This window comes from Dipodomys spectabilis, unplaced genomic scaffold (assembly GCF_019054845.1).
Source record: "Dipodomys spectabilis isolate Male_0828 unplaced genomic scaffold, ASM1905484v1 ptg000066l, whole genome shotgun sequence".
Classification (NCBI taxonomy): Eukaryota; Metazoa; Chordata; class Mammalia; order Rodentia; family Heteromyidae; genus Dipodomys; species Dipodomys spectabilis.
Genome location: NW_024870743.1, coordinates 4,605,034 through 4,624,923, shown reverse-complemented (window position 1 = coordinate 4,624,923; position 19,890 = coordinate 4,605,034). Strand labels below are relative to the sequence as shown.

At 43.1% G+C, this 19,890-nt stretch overlaps 1 protein-coding gene and 1 pseudogene across 1 annotated transcript in view; both read right to left on the bottom strand.

The window, feature by feature from the left end:
* The window catches only part of Taf1b (TATA-box binding protein associated factor, RNA polymerase I subunit B), a 61,934-nt gene that overhangs the window by 33,193 nt on the left and 8,851 nt on the right, over positions 1–19,890 (bottom strand). Inside the window, exons 4-7 of the mRNA XM_042680757.1 lie at positions 19,738–19,835; positions 19,209–19,304; positions 12,747–12,894; positions 5,727–5,883 (exon numbers count right to left, since the gene is read on the bottom strand). Coding sequence (XP_042536691.1) covers positions 5,727–5,883; positions 12,747–12,894; positions 19,209–19,304; positions 19,738–19,835 — 499 coding nt within the window. The remainder of the gene's footprint in view (positions 1–5,726; positions 5,884–12,746; positions 12,895–19,208; positions 19,305–19,737; positions 19,836–19,890) is intronic.
* On the bottom strand, positions 14,708–15,244 carry LOC122108777 (annotated as a pseudogene).

Sequence of the window (19,890 nt, the reverse complement as noted above, 5' to 3'; positions counted from 1 at the left end):
AGAACAAGATCAACCCAAATTTAATTTTTTTTTAACAAAGGAAATTGGAATTTTTATTCTGCAAAAATCTTGTTCCAAGACAAACAAAATAGTTTAAAAGCCAGAATTAGGAGAAAGGACTAGTTTTTAACGAGAATCTCATTGAACAGAACCCTGACTTAGAAGTGAGTCATAACTGAATGTGTAGTCTGTGAAGAAACAGAAAGCAGTAGATTTTCAAAGTGACATCATCATCAACATGAAAATGCTGTGTTCTATACCTCTCACGGGTAAGACCTGTGACCCTGAACCTCCTCATCCTCGCCGCCGCTGAAGCCTGGTCCATCAGCGCCTGGTGCTGCTTCTGACCTGTCCTTTCTAAAGCCACGCCAGTTGCATCTGAGGACTTGAAACGCCCACCTTTGTTCATGCGAAGCTGTTTGGGCCACTGAGTTCCGTCCTTACATTTTTTAACTTTTTAAATTCTTTGTCATTGCCTTTCCTCCACTTCTCCCACATTTACTGTCATAACTTTGACTGTTTTGTGCTTCACACATTTTGCCAAATTAACTGTCTCTTTCTCTCCACTCCTCTCCTCTTGCAATCCACAGAGCCCTCTGGAATTCCTCTCTTCACCAGGTCATTACCTCTAGAGCAGGGCCTTTCTCCTCCCATCTGTCAATCACTCCAGAGCCTGGCCAGGGAGTTGCCACTGTTCTCTACCTACTTGGGAGTCTCTTGCCCGCTGAGTAACCACTTCAGTTCAGTGGGGATTTACTAACTTGATTCGTGCTTTTCATCATATTGCTAGACAGAGACCTGGAGGCAGATGACCCATGGCGATATACTTTCGGGACCTTCTCAGTGTAGCTTTCTTCAATCTCTTTGCTTCTATCACCACACATTTCCAGGACATACCCTTGTTACCACAAGAAGTTTCATGTTTAGTTTGTCCCATCCACATACTATCATCCACCATTTCCCCTCCTGTTAGGCCTAATTTAATTTCTAGTTAACGATATGACTTCTTTGACTCTTAGTATACTGAAAGTTGAGAATTAAATATGTTAAATTAAAAAGTGTGAAATATTCCCCCAGCTGGGTTTTCATTAGCTTATATGAATGCAATTATGCACAGAAGTCACTATTTATATTATTTTAGAACTACAATTTTGGTTTAACATTACTATGTATACTCATGTTGTAATATATGGATTCCTATGCTAATATACTATTATTTTGTCCTCCATGTGAAAGCATGTGCTAGCATGGGCAGTGTGCTGGGAGTTCTGAGATGAATAGGAGATGGAAGAGTATACCCACCCCACCCCACCCACGACAGATCAGCCAGACAGCCTGCAGATGAGCCAGAAGAGGCGCTAGCTACCACGAGTACACCCAGTGCTGCAGCAGCAGGGAAAGCACAGGAAACCTGCCTGGGGAAGGAGACCGCCCCAGGGCCCCCGGGCAGGTGAAGGCTGGACAGTTATTCACCACTCTTAACTGCTTTTTAAAGCTTTTTTATTTGAAATTCACTTTTAGAAGGTAAAATTCTTTTCTGACATGATGGCTACTGAATCAAAGTTCTGAACAATCTATTTCCATTGGTAGGTATTCATTACCAGCTGGTTTTCTGGATCAATCCAGGAAGCTGACTGAGAAATGGGCACTGACCGAAAGCATACCAAATGTTGCTTTTTCCCAGCAGAGTACTACTTCAGTGATGTCCCCAGAAATAGTCTCTACTTAAATTTTATTACACTGTTTTCAAAGCTGCAGATCATTTAAGCAGCAGCATTACAGGAGTTACGTAGGTGAGTCACATATATGCAAAACAGGTCCTGACCTATTTTCTTCCCAGTTCCCTCACTACCACTCCATCCAAGCCACCATCTCTTGTCTAGAGGACAGCAAGATTCCATTCTTCCCTTTGAAGAACCCATCTGCTGCCTGGGTGATCTTTTAAAAACACAGATCAGATCACGCCTTCCCTGTTACAGCCTTCCAATGGCTTACAATCACACTTTGGTACCCTGAATTCTAATGGGCATAAGGTTTCCTGTTGGCACAAATGTACTGAAAATCTTTAACTTGCAAAAAAGAGCGAATTTAAGCTCATATAAATTATATTTCCACTTGCTAGCCTTGAGGAAAAAAGAGCTCAGGGACAGCACATAGGCCCCAAGCTCAAGCCCTAGAACCAAAGGGGTTGGGGGAGAAATCCCTATCACTTACAGACATTCACCTGCCCTATTTTCATCTCTCTGCCATCTCTCTTCTCCTTCCTCATCTGAATTCTCTTCCTTGGGTCACATTACTCAATTTTCTGTTCCTTGATCATATGAGCCTGTTCTTGCTTTGGGGTCCTCTATTCTGAATGCAGAATGTGACCTAGGGCCCCGCAGGCTGGCTGTTCCCTCACTCTTAGTGCACCTCAATTTCCACCCTCCCTAACAGCCTGTCTAGAACAGCTATCTAGTCATGCTCTATGCCTCATCCCGGTGCAGTCTTACAGACTGCACTTCCCTGTCAGATCCACTTCTCATTTATTTATGTGTTTGCTCACCTGTATCTTCCTCTAGTCTTGAAATTCAGAACAGGGACTTGACCTACACACTTAGTTCAAGGTCTGAACTTTAGACCAATATCTGAATATAGTAGAGTCAATTAAATAATTGTAAAGTGAAGGGTCCTTTACAGGTACGTGATGAGATATAAATTGATCCAAAGGACTATGGACACTGACTGATAAAAGCCTTAAAGGAGAATGATCTACAAACAATGGGAGATGCATAGGCACTCCGGTGAGGCTAAGACTTCACTGTCTTCAGATCCATTTTCTTAAGTTGTTTATCAAAGCTTGGCAGTAGTTCTCAACATTTAGCATCCGTGATCCTTGGGAAGATTTATTACAACAGAGACTACAGGCCCTACTCCCAGAGTTTCTGTTTGGAAAGGTCAAGGATTTGCATTTCTATCACGTTTCCAGGTAATTCTGAAGTGGCTGGTCAGGAAGCCCTATTTTGAGAACCAGACTTAGAATTCTTTCCGAGAGAAAAGCAGATCAAGAGCCCCTTCTCCTATTGCCCCAAGCAATGTTCAGTTCCCAACTTGTACACACCGAGCAAAATAAAAGCAAAGCCCTCTGGCTAACGAGATCCAATCGCCTTAAAGGTATTTTAGAATATCTTCTAAAAGGTATTCTAGGGGGGAGGAGGTTAAGAGGAAAGGAGTGGAGAAGCAAGGGAGAGAGTGGATCTTAACACACTCCCCCCCTCCCCTGTCCCCACCTTTGTTTGTACTGGTCCTGGGCATTGAACTCAGGAACAGCTCCACACATACTTTCCTGTCCAGGATGGCTATAAACTACTGTCCTCAGATCTCAGCCTCTATTATAGCTAGGATTACAGGTGTCCAGCTCTTAATCCCATTCTTCCTCTCACATAAAATATTCTCCCTTAGAAGAATTTCAGTAACTACTTTCTCCCACTTAAGATTTATAGACTTTGCTGTCCACTTACAGATCATCCCGAGCAGGATAGCTAGCTCCTTGAACTGGCTTGGAAGACATGATTAGATTTATGTTTTTAAAAGATCCTTCTGGCTATCAGGAGAAAATGGACAGGAATGACACAAGACTGTAGACACAAGAGCTCTCTTGGGAAATCATGAAGTAATTCAGGTGAGGACAGAGATGCAGGGCATGGAGAAGAGAATGGCTCTGAGTGTTACTTTGGAAGTATGATTGCTCAGACATAATGGCTGACAGCATGCTGTTCAGAGACTAGGATGATCACTAGGTTTCCGGACAAAAAACAGGCCAGGCTCTATGGCATGTGCTAAGAACAAGAACACTGAAGAAGGAGCTGAACTGCTGACTTCAATACACCACAAAGACATCCACGTAGCTGTGTGCAGCTGGCAGCTGTAACGTGAACACATGGCTATGACCCTCAGCAGACAAGTCTGGGCTAGAGATAAAAATATGGGAGTCATCAGCATATAGATGATAATTAAAGCCTTGAGAGAGGATGATATCATCACCCTGTGAGGACATACAAAGCATGATGAGGTTTTCAACTTACGAGTAAAATTCACTGAATCATGAGCTATCTGCATGCAGTTAATCACACTTGAGAAAAGCCTTGTTACTTGCTTGATGTGGGCAAATTCAAAGGCTCTACCATCATTACTAGAAGCACTTTATTTAATAAAAGGGCCTAGTGCCAATAATGATGCTGATGACAACGATGACAGCGATGATGAAAACAAAAACAATCATGACTAGTACTGAGTTCTTCATATGTTCCAGACACAGTGCTAAGTGCCTCTGTGTAGCACTAATTACTGAAAGTAGTTACAACCCTATGAGGTAGTTTTCTTAATATCAGCCCCATTTACCAGTGAGGAAACAGGCAGGGAGAAACTGAAATACTTCCTCAAGGTCATATAGTGAATATGCAGCAGAGCCTGGAATTTGTTTCCAAATCTGTGTTCTTATAAGCACTCTATACACTGATTAAACCTAACATCATTCAAAATATGTACAAAGGAGACCTTGACAGAGATTACATTTCAGAATTCTGAACCCAGGATAACCAACTTTTCTAGTACCTCCCTCATTCCAGGACTTCTTGCCAGGCACCAAGGGCTCATGCCTATAATCCTAGCTACTTAGGAGACTGAAATCTGAGGATCACAGCCAGTCCAGGCAGGAAAGTCCATGAGACTCTTACCGACAATGAATCACAAAAAAGCCAGAAGTGTACGATTTATTGAAACAAATTTCAGGAAATGGAAACATTTTTGTTTTGTTTTTGTTTTTGAAGTTACTGTTGGTGGTGGTAGTGGCAGTATTTGTTTTTGCTTTCAGATTTCTTTTCTTGGGGGGGGGGCAAAAGAACAATTATGCTATTCAGTATATACTATGTACACAATAAACTTTGTAATTTGTGGGTAGGGACAGGAGGGGGAAACTGGGGGAAAAGCAAAGAAGGGGTGACATTGTCCAAAAAGAAATATACTTATTACCTGACTTATGAAATGGTAACCCTCACTGTATAGCTCCTCAATAATAACAATAAAATTGTATTTTTAAAAAGTCAGCAGTGGGGCTGGGAAGGTGGCTCAGTGGTAGAGTGCTTGCTTTGCATGCATGAGGCCCTGGGTTCGATTCCTCTGCACCACATAAGCAAAAAGAAGAAAAGCCGGAAGTGGCGCTGTGGCTCAAGTGGTAGAGCGCTAGCCTTGAGCTGAAGAGCTGAGGGACAGCGCCCAGGCCCAGAGTTCAGGCCCCACGACTGGACCCAAAAAAAAAAAAAAAAGTCAGCAGCCTGCTGGAAGCTCACGCCTGTACTCTTAGCTACTCAGGAGGCTGAGAATACTCAGAAGTATTGCCATTCAAAGCCAGCCTGGGCAGGAAAGTCCATGAGGCTCTTATCTCCAATTAACCACCAGAAAACTGGAAGTGGCAGGCACTGTGGCTCAAGTGGTAGAGCATTAGCCTTGAGCTAGAAGAGCTGAAGGACAGTGCCCAGGCCCAGAGAGTTCAAGCCCCATGACTGACCAAAAAAAATAAAAGTCAGAAGAGGAGCTGTGGCTCAAGTGGTAGCATGCTAGACTTGAGCACAGCACTGAGGCCCTGAGTTCAAACCCTAGTACCAACATTAAAAAAAAAAGATCCAAAGGCCATTCCCTTAGTTCACATAGGTATCCAGCAGAAGCATCATGCAGTAAGTTCAGCTTACCTCAGAAGATCTGAAAGAGCAATCGCCTCTCTCTGCCACAGCAGAGCCAGACCACAGAGAGCCAGCGTCCGCGGCACAGTCATCTTCACGATGCCCTTCTCCTTCCGGTCTGAGTACTCGACTCCATCAAGAGAGCCCGAACAGATGAACACAGACTCTTAGGGGGAAAAGCAAGATTTTTAAAAAATCAAGTAACTGTTCTAGACAACAAAAGAACAGGAACTGAAGACATCTCAAAGTAGGTTATAATTGAGCACCTTTGCACACACATTTTGGCACTGATGCACAATGAAGGTTTAGAAGGAAATGAAGCAAATAGGCAGTGGAGTCATCTGTGAGAGCAGGAGAGGATGGGACTCCAAAGAGAGATTTGAATGGTTTGAGTTTTTAAATGGAAACGTGAACAATTTTTCATCAATAAAAGGATGAACAATTACAAAGCAAAGTGAAAAATGAGCAAGTCCTTTAACTCAGGTGTCATTTTATAATAATGACCTCTTCTCAGGGGGACCCTGAAGCTGTCAAGGTAAAGCAGCACCTTCTCCCTTCCCATCTGCCAGACCCCTTATATGACATTACTGTAGTCACAACTGCTCTGTCAACAAGTACATATTTATCTCGTTCTCTGAGTTTTTTTTGTTGGTCGTGGGGCTTGAACTCTGGGCCTGGGCACTGTCCCTGAGCTCTTCAGCTCAAGGCAAGCGCTCTACCACTTGAGCCACAGCACTACTTCTGGTTTTCTTGTGGTTCATTGGAGATAAGAGTCTCACTGACTTTTCTGCCTGGGCTGGTTTTGAATGGCAATCCTCAGATCTCAGCCTCCTGAGTAGCTAGGATTACCGGCACCTGGTTTCTGAGTTACTTTTTGAGGTCTGGGGAAATGATAGTGAGCAATATCTTGTCTCACTCAGAACTTTCTAGTAAACATAATGGACAGATGGTGCTGCATAGAAAAACAGCAATGGAAGGGATTCACCGATGGGGAGGGAGGCAAGGAGGAGAGAGGTGTTCTTTACATGGGTGGTCAGACAGAGACCTCACTGGGAACATGACATCTAGGCAGAGGTCTAAAAGAACTCAGAATCAGTCCTGAGGGATCCAGGAAGGACACTAAGCACACCAGCAGAGATAAGGCAGAAGTGGGGTGTGGGGGGAGCTCCAAGAGTGAGGAAAAGTGTCAGAGCACTATAGAAACTACAGTAAGAAACTACAGCAGATCCATGGCGCCCCCAGCATATGGCTCCCAGCAGACCCCCACTAAGGAAAACTTGTGAATGCTCACAATGAATGATTCCAAAGTTCACTACTCTAAATGATATCCCTGTACTGTACAGGCAGAAGGTGACAACCCTCACTCGACAGTGTGTGGAGTAGGCTTCGTCACTGTCACAGAAATTACTGTTGGTACACATTCACACTGCTCTTCATCTTTTGTGCAGATTCTTGGCTCATTTTTTCCTATAGGAAGACACGCGTAGCGGATCACAAAAGTGACGAAGCCACAGCAGGCGGCAATGAAGCAGAGCCTCGGCTGAACTCTGTCACGTGAGCATAGGAACCGAACATTTTTGTTTGTGAAGTTTGCTTTTTTATTTCAAAAAACATTTTTACAATATGTTTGGTCAAAACCACACATCATAAACCCACACCTAAGGAAGCCTCCCGTGTATTATAGTTTGGATTTTATTCTAAGCATGGAAAGAAATGTCTGGAGAATTTTAATATGAGAACAGTACAATCTCTGTAGGGAGAGACAGGAGGAGACAGGGGGCAGGTCGCTCTTCCACAGTGTTTGACAAGGAATGGCCCCAAGCACCTGCACTGTAGGTGGTGAGAAGTGGCTGAATTCTCACACACCTGAAAGCAGACCCTAAAGGATTTGGTGACTGTTTGAATGGAAAGTTTCAGAGGAAAAAAAGAGACAAATTTAAGTAGAAGGCTTTCAAACTGAGAAATAAGAATGAAGAGACAAGGGAGATGACAAAAGAGCAGGTATGACAAGAGAAGCCACTGGCCAGGCATGTGACATATGCTTATAATACTAACACTTGGGACTCAGAATTGAGAGTTCAAGGCCAAACTGGATCACACAGTAAGACCCTGATTTAAAAAAAAAGAATCAGACTGCATGTTTTATCGGAGACAAGGTCTTGCTATATAGCCTAGCTAGGCTCAAACTTGTGATCTTTCTGTCTCTATCTCCAGAGAGCTAGAATTACAGTCATGTACTACCAATCTCAGCCAGAACAACAATGTTAAGTGTGAGCTCTTTTTAAATCTGACAATGGAAATGGTGAACAGGTAACTGAATCTCAAAATCCTATTATTAGTAAGCCAAAACAAAAAGGATCTACACAATGAGACTCTATCTGAAAGAAAGAAAAAAAAGAAAAGGAAGAGGAAAGAAGGAAAAAAGAAATGGGGGGCAGGGAATGAGAAAAAACAAACAAAAACCGAGCAGCAGGAAAGTATGTGAACAGGTGATTACTGCATTGACTGACAGAACTAGATCCAAGCCAGCAGTGGGAAGGCAAAACAAAAGCAACTTTTCACTAGGGAAACCCTTACAGAAGGTTCAGGCACTGGTCAAACCATAGAGCCAGGAAACTAGAAGGAAGGAGGACTAACACCAGGAAGAGAGCTTGAAAGTCTGATAGATTCTTACCCCAAGTTTATGGTGACTGTGACTAACCTTTCCAACCACAGCAGAACACTGGAAGTGTTCTCTCAGGTTTAGAAAGTAAGACAGAGTCCCTAGAAGAGGGTGTGTCAGTCCATACACAGGGCAGAACTGAAAACTGGAGGATTAAGTTTACATACTGAGTACTTCAACAACTCCCCACTCCCCTTCTTCCCACCCAGTCCCAGTTCCCAGAACACTGATGGCCAAGATTATGCGCTTGCAAAAGAGACTACTCAGAGAGATTTCTCTGGAGAATCTGATCAGCTCAGGGGGAAAAGATTTTAATATGATAATGATTGAGGATCACCAAAAAAATAACCCAGCTAGCTCATCCCTGGGTATGGAAAAGAGCTGACAAGACTCCCCGTGGGTTCAGTTTTCTTCTCTTTTTTTCCCAGGGCCAAAGTCATGTGTATACAAAACCCACATTCTACCAGAAAGTCCATTTCTAAACAAAAGCCATCTTAGGCTCACTACTTAAAGAAAGGTTCTAATATTAAAAGACCCATAAAAAACAAAGGGACAAATAATATCCTTTGTGAAATTAAAAACTAAAAGGTGTTCCATGCAAATGGGTGAATAAACCAGGAAAGAAGATGAAAATAGGGCCCAGGAAAAATGTAATACATAGGGAGGTGACAGGATCTCAGGAGGGCAATAAGAAGAGATCATGAGGCCAGCTGGGTCACTGTGTCTAAAGACACTGCTCTAGAGCAGCGAGAACATTGGGATTCCTAAGAGGCTCCTTTCAAATACTGACAAGGTAGAGAAAGGAGATTCTAAGAACTGGTAGGAAAACTGAAGATATACTAGAAACAAAATACGATTAAGCAATAAATAGAAAGTGAAATAAATAACAAAACAAAAACGATCAGATCCCAGGCTGGATGCTGGTGGCTCACACCTGTAACTCTAGCTACTCAGGAGGTGGAGGTTGGGAGGATTATGTGCAGAGGCCAGCCCAGGTAAAAAGTTTACAAGACTTCATTTCAACTGATAGCTGGGAACAGTGGTACATACTGTCATCCCAGCTGTGTGAGAGACAGAGGTCAGGACAATCACGACTTCAAGTCAGCCTGGGCAAAAAAGTTCACAAGACCCTATCTCAACAATACAAGCTGATGTGGTGGTGTGTACAGCAGGAAGCATAAGTAGCAGGATCGTGGTCCAGGCCAGCCTGGGAAAAAATAAGACTCAATCTCAAAAATAACCAGAACAAAAGAGGACTGAAGTGTGATGCAAGAGGTAGAACATCTGCCTACGAGTGTGAAGCTCTGAGTTCAAACCCCACCAGCACCACAATTTGCTCCAGGAAAACCAAAGGATACACACAAAATAAGGTAACCTTAGTTAACTACATGTTTTAGTTAAGAATAACATTTATACATTTACAATCATTTGACACCAAATAATGTCGTAGTAAAATATTGCACCAAGAAGAATGAAACATACAGTCATGCTTTGGTGCCTATGTGGGGAGAAGAGGCAGTGAGGATGCGCCAAGGAGCTAACGCTTCATCATCCACCGTGGGAAGTCTTCCCCATCTAGTGCATGTGATACAATGGTGGGCAAGTTACACAACTGTGGAAAGTAAATGCTTCTAGGAAACAGAACATTTTGGGGGTCAAAAGACTATACTTCTGTTATTAATATTGCTGTAATTTTTCATAACAAGATGGAAGACTATCTGAATTACATATGTAGAAAGTGTTAGTGAAATTACCTAAAGAAGAACGATGCCAAACATGGTACCTCATGCCTGTAATCCTAGCATTGAGGAGACTGAGACAGAATGATTTCAAGGCCAGCATGGACTACCCCCTGAGTTCAAGGCTAGACTGAGGGACATAGTGAGACAATCACTCAAAACAATACTATCAAGAGTAAAGAATGAAGGGATAGTTCACATTATGAACAAGATAAAACAATAAAAACTTTTACTTTGCTCCATAAGAAGAAACTTTCTGGCTGATCTATTATAGCAGTAGTGGTTATTTTGGGGTGGTACGGTAATGATTTTATTGTCTTTGAAACGGTCTTCATTTCATAGGATTATATTGAGTTGTTATACCCATAATTTAGTTATTTCATTCTAAGAATTAAAACAAATCTCTACAGATTAAGAAAAAAAAAGCAACAAGCAAGCAGCACTAGGGGCATGGGTCAAGTGGTTATAGCACCTGCCTAACAAGTACAAGTTTAAAAGCAAAACAAAGTAGGTTAGGAAAGCAATCAGGATACATCAGAAAGAACTATTTTTTTCCCCTGAAAGGACTGGATGATTTTAGAGTGGTAGTCTTCTAGTCTCCTGGGACCATGTTCAGGCTTGTCAGAAAACATGAAGGAGAAAACTCCAGAGATTCATTTCTGCTCAATAATTCTTTTCTTTTACTTTCTTTTCTTTTTCTTTTCAGCCATAGGGCTTGAACTCAGGTCCTGGGCGCTGTCCCTGAGCTCTTTTGCGCAAGGATAGCACTCTATCACTTTAAGCCACAGCACCACTTCCTGTTTTCTGGTGTTTACTTGGAGATAAGTGTGTCATGGTAACTTTTCAGCCCAGGCTGCCTTTGAAATGCAATCCTCAAACTGAGTGCCAGTGGCTCCAGCAGGTAATCCTAGTTACTCAGGAGACTGAGATCTGAGGATTGCCATTCAAAGCCAGCCCAGGCAGAAAAGTCAGTGAGAGCCTTATCTCCAATAAACCACAGAAAACTGGAAGTGATTCTGTAGCTCAAGCAGTAGTGCACTTGCCTTGAGCTGAAGAGTGCAGGGACAGCGCGCAGGCCCAGAATTCAAGCCTCACGACCTATGACAACAACAACAAAAAAGTGCAATGCAATCCTCAGCCTCCTGAGTAGCCAGGATTGCAGGCAGGAGCCACAGGCAGGCACTTGGCTACTCCTCAATTATTCTAAGACTCTAATACCACATTTCTTCAAGACAAAAAGTTACTCATCTGACACATGTGTCCCTGTACAGTCCAGAAAGAATTGAGGAGTAGGCTTGCAAAACCAAAATAAAACAATGTCTAGATAAGGACTTTATCCTTATGTTTAAAACTCACATAACCATATTTAACTCAATTTCAATAAAAATTCCCAACATCAAAGGAAGAACACTATCATCACACGTCAAGATTCTTGTAACTGGGGTTGCAAGCATGGCTCAGTTGGAAGAGCACCAGCCAATGAGCAAAAGTGGCAGGCACCAAGCTCAAGTCTTGGTCTTGGACCTACACAACAGCAACAACGAAAGAAAAAGAAAGAAAGAAAGAAAGAAAGAAAGAAAGAAAGAAAGAAAGAAAGAAAGAAAGAAAGAAAGAAAGAAAGAAAGAAAGAAAGAAAGAAAGAAAGAAAGAAAGAAAGAAAGAAAGAAAGAAAGAAAGGAAGGAAGGAAGGAAGGAAAAGAAAAGAAAGAAAGAAAGAAAGAAAGAAAGAAGAAAAAAAAAGATTCCTGTAACTTAAAAACCTGGTAAGTCCACTGAGGTGCTTTCCACCACGATTATGTTCTTAAAATGTTGCAAGGGAATAACTAATGTGAAAAGGTCTGTATTTATAAACTTAAATGCACATCTTGTCTATTTTAAGAGGATTAAACCAGAAAGTAGACATATAAAATTGTTCATGTGTAAGCTGTACTTAGCTTGTTTTAGTCTATGCTTAGTAATTGGGCATATCATCTTTGGTTCTTGTCTATTTCATCATGTGATAAAGGTGTAACATTTTTCTGGGTCAACTTGATTTGAAAACTCTAAGCTTAGATGTATGTGTTGGTACTGGGACGTGTTGGTACTGGGACTTGAACTCAGGGCCTGGGCTCTGTCTTCCTATGTGTGCTCTTATTTGAGCTGGTCTTTCTGAAACCACTTCATATCCCTGAAAACCACACAAAAACACTTTCCTGGAAGTATGCCTTTTTAAAAATTGTGTTGAGAGTTTACTTAATTCACTTTCTTTTAGCCATAGGATCTGACAAGTCATTTTTCCTTGCTAAACCAAGTTCTCTTCCTTAAATTATCAGAAACTAGGACTCAATTATTCTTTTGGTTTTTTTGTTTTTTTTTTTTTTTGGGGGGGGTCTGGTCGTGGGGCTTGAACTCTGGGCCTGGGCGCTGTCCCTCAGCTCTTCAGCTCAAGGCTAGCGCTCTACCACTTGAGCCACAGCGCCACTTCCGGCTTTTTTCTTTTTGCTTATGTGGTGCTGAGGAATCAAACCCAGGGCCTCATGCATGCAAGGCAAGCGCTTACCACTGAGCCACCTTCCCAGCCCAGAACTCAATTATTCTTAAGGTGCAAAATAGCTTTAAAATTCTCAACAGTCTGGTGGTCACGTTTACCTGGTTGTGTTGCTCTGGTGCTGGGGAAATGCTTTGAGGTCTGGAAGTCAGACAGAGACTCGGCTCCGCTTTCAGGAGCCCACATAGAGTCGCTGAGCAGCTCAGGCTCGCTAGCCCAGTCTGAATGTGGCAGATTATCTTCTAATACCTGTTCACAAGATAATGTAAATAAGTTCACTGCAAAAGTGTGTAGAACGGTTATTTCTGTGAACTTAAGCAATCCCTGGCCACTACAAATACTATACAAGAAGCCACTTCAGAGAACTGCACTGTCAGCTGAGTCCTTGCCTCTGAAAGGCCTTGCTGGTGGAACACAGTCCCTGACAGCAGCCACCACATGCCTCAGGTCCCCAGGTCCCCACGGTCTTCTGGAAGACCCCTCTGCAGCACTAGTGAGAACAGGGTGAGAACGGTGAAGCACTGAGCATCCAGCATAACTGCATACTGGCTTCTGTCTATTGAACCTAGCTGGGAATTTTTACTTTGTATCTTGCTAATTCCATTTCTCCTGTCTGAACTGTGTCTTCTTCCTCTTTTCAACTCATTACTGCTGTCTTTCTATCTGATTCTTCTTCAATGATTTTCCCATAGCACTGTTAATAGCCTGTAACTGACAAGAACATACTCTCCTACCTTTGATTATCAGACATGTACTACTGAAATGGTAGTGTCTCTACAAAAGCTGGTATTACCTTGAGGAACTGGTCAAAATAAAAAAGCTAGTGGCTCACGCCTGTAATCCTAGCTACTGAGGCTGCAATCTGAGGATTGTAGCTCAAAGCCAGCTTAGACAGAAAAGTCCAAAAGACTCTTATCTCCAATTAACCAGCAAAAAACAAAACAACAACAACAAACCTGGAACTGTGGCTCAAGTGGCATAACACTAGCCTTGACAAAAAAAGAAAACTAAGGGACAGCACCCAGGACCTGAGTTCAAGCCACCCACCCCCACAAACTGATTTGTTTAGAGGCTTCCAAGAGGCTTCCCATCAAAGGATGGGATAATGCAAGCATCCTCTGCCAAGCACGTCCTCTCCCGGTAGGCAGACCTCACGAGGGGAGAAGTATGTCATAAATTGGGCTGAGAATCACGGGCTCACTAAGAAAAGTGAAGCAACCAAAAGAAAATCTCATGGGTTCCTGTAGGAGACCAGCAGCAGCAGCGTCAGCATGTCCTCTGCTCTCTTCCCAATTCGGGATTATCTAATCTCCCATCCAAAGCCAGATTCTCTGTGTGCTCCTCTTCTATTCACTTCTCTTCTCCACCTTCATGACTGCTTCTCTCCTAAATCACACTAACAGTACATAAATATTACTTACCTTACTTAAAAAAAAAAACAAAAACCCACAGCCGGGCACTGGTGGCTCATGCCTGTAATCCTAGTTACTCAGGAGGCTGAGATCTGAGGTTCACAGTTCAAAGTCAGCCTGGTCAGGAAAGTCCTAAGACTCTTATCTCCAATAAACCACTAGAAAACCAGTAGTGGCGCTGTGGCTCAAGCAGTGGAGTCCTTGACTTGAGCTGAAGAGCGCAGGGACAGCGCCCAAGCCCAGAGTAAAAGGGCCACGACCAATAAATAAATAAATAAATATCACAACTTGCCTTTCATCCCAGTACCACACAATTTGCAGAAAATGCCTCGAGAAAGTTCAGATTTGTGCTTACAATCTCTTCCTGACCATCTCACTCTCCATTCCAGCAATCCATCCAACACTGCTCCCCCAGTTTATGATCAGATTGTAGGGCTCTCCTCACCATGTGACACACTTAATCACAACGGACCACTGACTGTGCTTGAACACCATGTCCCCCTTAGCTGACCTCCGACTGCACAAACTGCTCCTGGCTTCTTTGCTGGCTCCTCTTTTATCCTAAGCCCCAGTGACCTGGAGCTCAGTGCTCAGTCTTCTCTCTTCATGCCTTGGTAAGTTCCAGCAGTCTTAGGGTTTTTCTTTTTTTCTTTTTTCAAGTTTCAGAGATTTATTAATCAGTGTAATAAATCCAACAAATCAACATAATTATGACATGCATTTACAGGAGATATTTCCTGGCAAGTGGAAAATTGTGCGGACGGTTTCTGAAAGACCTTCATTTTAAGCAGCATTATTGTGACTTTTTTTTAATTTAGAAGTCTGGACCTTCTTTCTTCAGTTTGCTGTAGTCCACATTCACAGAGTAGAACTTGTACTGATCATTGGGACCCAGTTTGTTCCAGGGTTCTGGGTTATTCTTCCTGTCCCACAGACATCTGGATTGAACAGGGCCAGGTGTGCCACATACAGGGCTGCTCCGGTGCCTCCCGCTCCAATAAATACAAAGAGGGGGATCGGATCAAGCTCGGAGACTTCTTGGCCTGACTGATGATCTGACGGAGCATGTTTGCAGCAGAGGCTTGACGCTCAAAAAGGATAAACAAACGTTCCAGGCATGAGACTTAAGCCGTCTGCGAAGCCTAGCCGGGGCGGACGTCCAATAGTCTTAGGGTTTTTCAATCCCAGTCACTGTAGTTTAACTCTCAATGTACTCCCTTCCCCTTATTTCCACACCCTTGCATCAAGGTGCATGTTACACAGTTTGTCTATACTTAGCTATGCTACCTTGTGGCATGTCATAATTTAGTTTATGGCATTCTTTTCTTTCTTTCGGTACTTACATTTTTTTGTCTGCGTTATGAACTACAGCACTTTAGATGTGATGATTATGGTGTAAACTGACAGCTTTGAAACTGCTATCTCAGACTTTTTCCTGAACGGCAGACTTGTATGTCTATCTGCATACTCGACATTTCCTCTTGGATGTTAACAGCTGTCTCAAACTTAACGCGTCCAACACCGAATGCCTGATCTTCCTGTTCCACCTGCTGTTTCAGGTGATGACAAGTCCCTCCTTCCAGCTGCCCAGGCCAAACCCCTGTCATCCCCGACTCCTCTCCCACACCTCACATCTAGTCCATCAGGAAATTCCGCTGGCTCTATCTCCAGTTTATCTCAATCAGTCCTAACACTTGTCACTTCCATTGCTCTCATCCTATCCCAGGGCCCTCAGCACTCTCACCTGTAGCGGTGCTTTGGTGTAGGTAGGAGGCATCTAGGGACCTGTAAACATGCAGATTTGGGTTCATCTGGCCCAAGTGAGGCCTGAAAGGCAGCACTCCCCCTCTGCAGCTCCGTGGTGACTTCCCAACTCCTCAGGCTCTCTTTCTACACCAATCCTCATTACACAGCACCTTTCCTTTGCCCCTCTCTCTACCCTGCTTATCATTACTTCTTTTTATTTTTTTGGTGTTTTTCTTTTTTTAATTCCTGAAGATTCTAGAAACTCATCTCATTCAAGATCCCATAGCTCAGAACTAGGACCAGGATTCAAATGCAGGCCTCTAGAAGAGCTACATCCAAAGTTCTAAGGAAATAACTAGTAGCCAGGTATGGTGGCACAAAGGTATAATGCCAGCACTCAGGAGGCAAGTGCAGGAGGATTGAGTTTGAGGCCAGCCTGGGCTACAGTAGAGAGGCCTTATCTCTATAAACAAAACAAACAAACAAACAAACCCACCAAAATACACTGAGAAGATTAAGCTTCGATTTTTCTTTCCCTTGTAGTGTTGGGATCAAATCTAGGGCCTCAAACTAATATGCAAGTATTCTACCTTTCAACTATATTCCCAACGCTTAAACTTCTAATTTAAAAGTAACTGTTTCCCTTTCTTTCAAGAGTGCTGATCCTGGAGCTTGAACTCGGCCTGGGCACTACTGTCCCTTAGCTTTTTTACTCAAGGCTAGCACTCTATCACTTGAGTCATGGCTCCACTTCTAGCTTCTTGCTAGTTAATTGGAGATAGGAGTCTCACAGGACTTTTCTGCCTGGGCCAGCTCTGAACCACAATTCTCAGATCTCACCTCTTGAGCCACTGGCTCAGTCTATACTTGTACTCTTGCAACAAAATTTATATAAGTTTATATAAAACTTCTACTTTTTTACTTCTTATCAAGATTTTTAGTGTGATACTGTTTTCTGTTGAGGAAAATATATGCAAATGATTATGAAATTTTTTTCTTATTTTGGTTTTACCTATATGTTCATTCATATACCAACAAAACTGTCACACAGAATCCCAGGTTCTGATTTTTCTGTTCTATATGTTTCTTTTTCAGTTACAGTGCATAAAAAATGTAAATACAAGCTGGGCGCTAGTGGCTCATGCCTGAATCCTAGCTACTCAGAAGGCTGAGATCTGAGGATCACGGTTCAAAGCCAGCCTGTGCAGGAAAGTCCGTGAAACTCTTATGTCCAATTAACAACCAGAAAACTAGAAGTGGCACTGTGGCTTAAGTAGTAGAGTGCTTAGCTTGAGCTGAAGAGCTCAGGGATCATGCCCAGGCCCAGAGTTCAAGCCCCAGACCAAAAAAAAAAAAACAAAAAACCTTAAATACATAAGCTACAAGATTTTAAGATCAAGTTATTATTAGCCTGGAAAATATTTTCCTTTTATAAAGTGTCACCTAAAAATCACATACAAGTATTTCTTGACAAATACATGTCAAGAAAATACCAAGAGGATAGTGTCATACTATTATCATTACATATTGTAATTTTCCAGTAAATTGAAGTAACTTTCCTTAAGCTTCTTTAAACTAATGGCTTCATATCTTAAAAAGGACATTTCCTGGGCTGGGAAGGTGGCTCAGTGGTAGAGCACTTGCCTTGCATGCATGAGGCCCTGGGTTCGATTCCTCAGCACCACATAAGCGAAAAGAAAAAAGCCAGAAGTGGCGCTGTGGCTCAAGTGGTAGAGCGCTAGCCTTGAGCTAAAGAGCTGAGGGACAGTGACCAGGCCCAGAGTTCAGGCCCCACGACTGGACCCCCCCCCCCCCCAAAAAAAAGGACATTTCCCAGCTTAGGTTAGCCAGCCCTGCAATCTCTCTATCTTTCATGGCTTGATTGCCCTGAACTTCTCATTCTTAGGACCAGCAGCACTGAGGCTACCTGAGTGGCTCTGAGGGGCCTCTTTTGCTCACCTCTGTAACCTGGGTCCAAAACTGAACTTACCATGTACAGCCTATGGGGACGCAACCCAAGAGGAAAACTAAACCACTTTCCTTCCCAAGATCCTAACAAACAGAGTCAGAATCTCTTCTTAACCACATACCAGACATGTTAGCATGAGCTAGCCTGCCCGTCTCAGCAGTGGAACTGTCCCTTAATCCCAAATAAAAGTCTCTGGGAAATGGCGCTGTGGCTCAAGTGGTAGAGCACTAGCCTTGAGCTGAAGAGCTGAGGGACAGTGCTCAGGCCCAGAGTTCAAGCCCATGACTGACTGACTGCTCTGGTGGCAATGGGGTGGGGGGCACCCAGATTTGTTTTCCTTCACATCAAGGATTCTGAAAAGAAATAATTGAGCTCTATCTTAAAATGCCAGGTAAAGTAGATATCATGCAAAGGAGTAACACAGACAAAAACACTTCTACTAGCACCGTGACGTAAATTTTTTCCGTTTCTAGGCTGGGGGTGCAGGGTAGTGGTAGAGTGCTTGCTTAACACTCACAAGGCCCTGGGTTCAAGTCTCAGCAGCTGAGAAAGGGCAAGGTTGAGGAAGGGAGGGAGGAGAAATCCCTTTAGTTCCCATCTGTAAAGTTAATTTAAAATTTTGGGGGGAGGGGGGGAGATGGGAAGGGATAGGAAGAGGAAACAAAGGAGGAGGAGGCAACAATACTTGATAAGAAATGTACTTATGTGGGACTGGGAAGGTAGCTCAGTGGTAAAGCGCTTGCCTTGCATGCATGAGGCCCTGGGTTCGATTCCCCAGCACCACATAAGCAAAAAGAAAAAAGCCGAAAGTGGCGCTGTGGCTCAAGTGGTAGAGCACTAGCCTTGAGCTGAAGAGCTGAGGGACAGTGCCCAGGCCCAGAGTTCAGGCCCATGACTGGACCCAAAAAAAAAAAAAAAGAAATGTACTTATTACCTTGCCCATGTAATTGTAACTCCTCTGTACAGTATTTTCACAATTTAAAAAAAAAATTTCTTCATGTTAGCCAGGCGCCGATAGCTCACGCCTGTAATCCTAGTTACTCAGGAGGCTGAGAGCTAAGGATTGCGGTTCAAAGCCAGCCCGGGCAGGAAAGTCCAAGAAGCTCTTATCTCCAATAAACCACCAGAAAACTGGAAGTGGCACTGTAGCTCAAGTGGAAGAACACTAGCCTTGAGCTGAAGAACTGAGGGACAGCGCTCAGGCCCAGAGTTCAAGCCCCACGACCGACAAAAAAAAAATTCTTCATGTTTCACACAGTGTACACTGCATTCCAATGTCTCGATCAGGAAAGCTTCTTCTGGTCTATACCAGAAGTCTCTTCTGACAAGAAGTCTCTTGTCAGGTTAGTCCTGACAAGCATTACAATCACAGACACAAATGAAACACAAGCCCAACATCACTTCTCCGTCTCACTCCCGGTTGACTCATGACCTACCTTCGCTTGCCTTCCACTGGTATATATTGGGTTTTTACAATATGCCTGCTTGCTCTTCTCAAGGTAGCGCTTCCAGAAATTATGTAAAACTTCATTCTAAAGAAAGAAGTGGTGGTTGAGAGTGTAGTAACACATACAGGCACATCTGGACCAGAGAATCTCCTGTCCTTCACTACTGCCTTTGCCTGAATGCAGACACGTCTGCTTTTCCCTTAGAAGATCATCATCACTATCACGTATATGGGAAACACTGGGTCCTTTCTTTCCCCAGTGCAGGGGGTTAAACTCCAGGCTTCAAAAGATCCCTCTTAATCTTAGATTTTAAAGAAGGAACATATTAAGATCACCTGACAGAATCTCCTTTTATACATTTAGTAAATTAAGGGTCAGAAAAGGAAACAATTTACACATGACTCCTTTCTGGTCAGGGCAAGCCACTGGTATTAGGACTGGTCCCTCCTTAGTCTACTCTGAACCCTCCTCTTCAAGCAATGAAATGTAAAGCTAGCATCTGGACAGACAGACTTACCTTTAACTCCGGGCCTACTCCAAGGGTCTTCAGGGCTTCTGCTTGGTGATAAAGTATGTACTGAAAACCTTCACACACATACCAATCACAGCCTTTCTCTAAATGACAAACAACATATTTTACACTTGTACCCTGATTTACTGTTATGTTCAT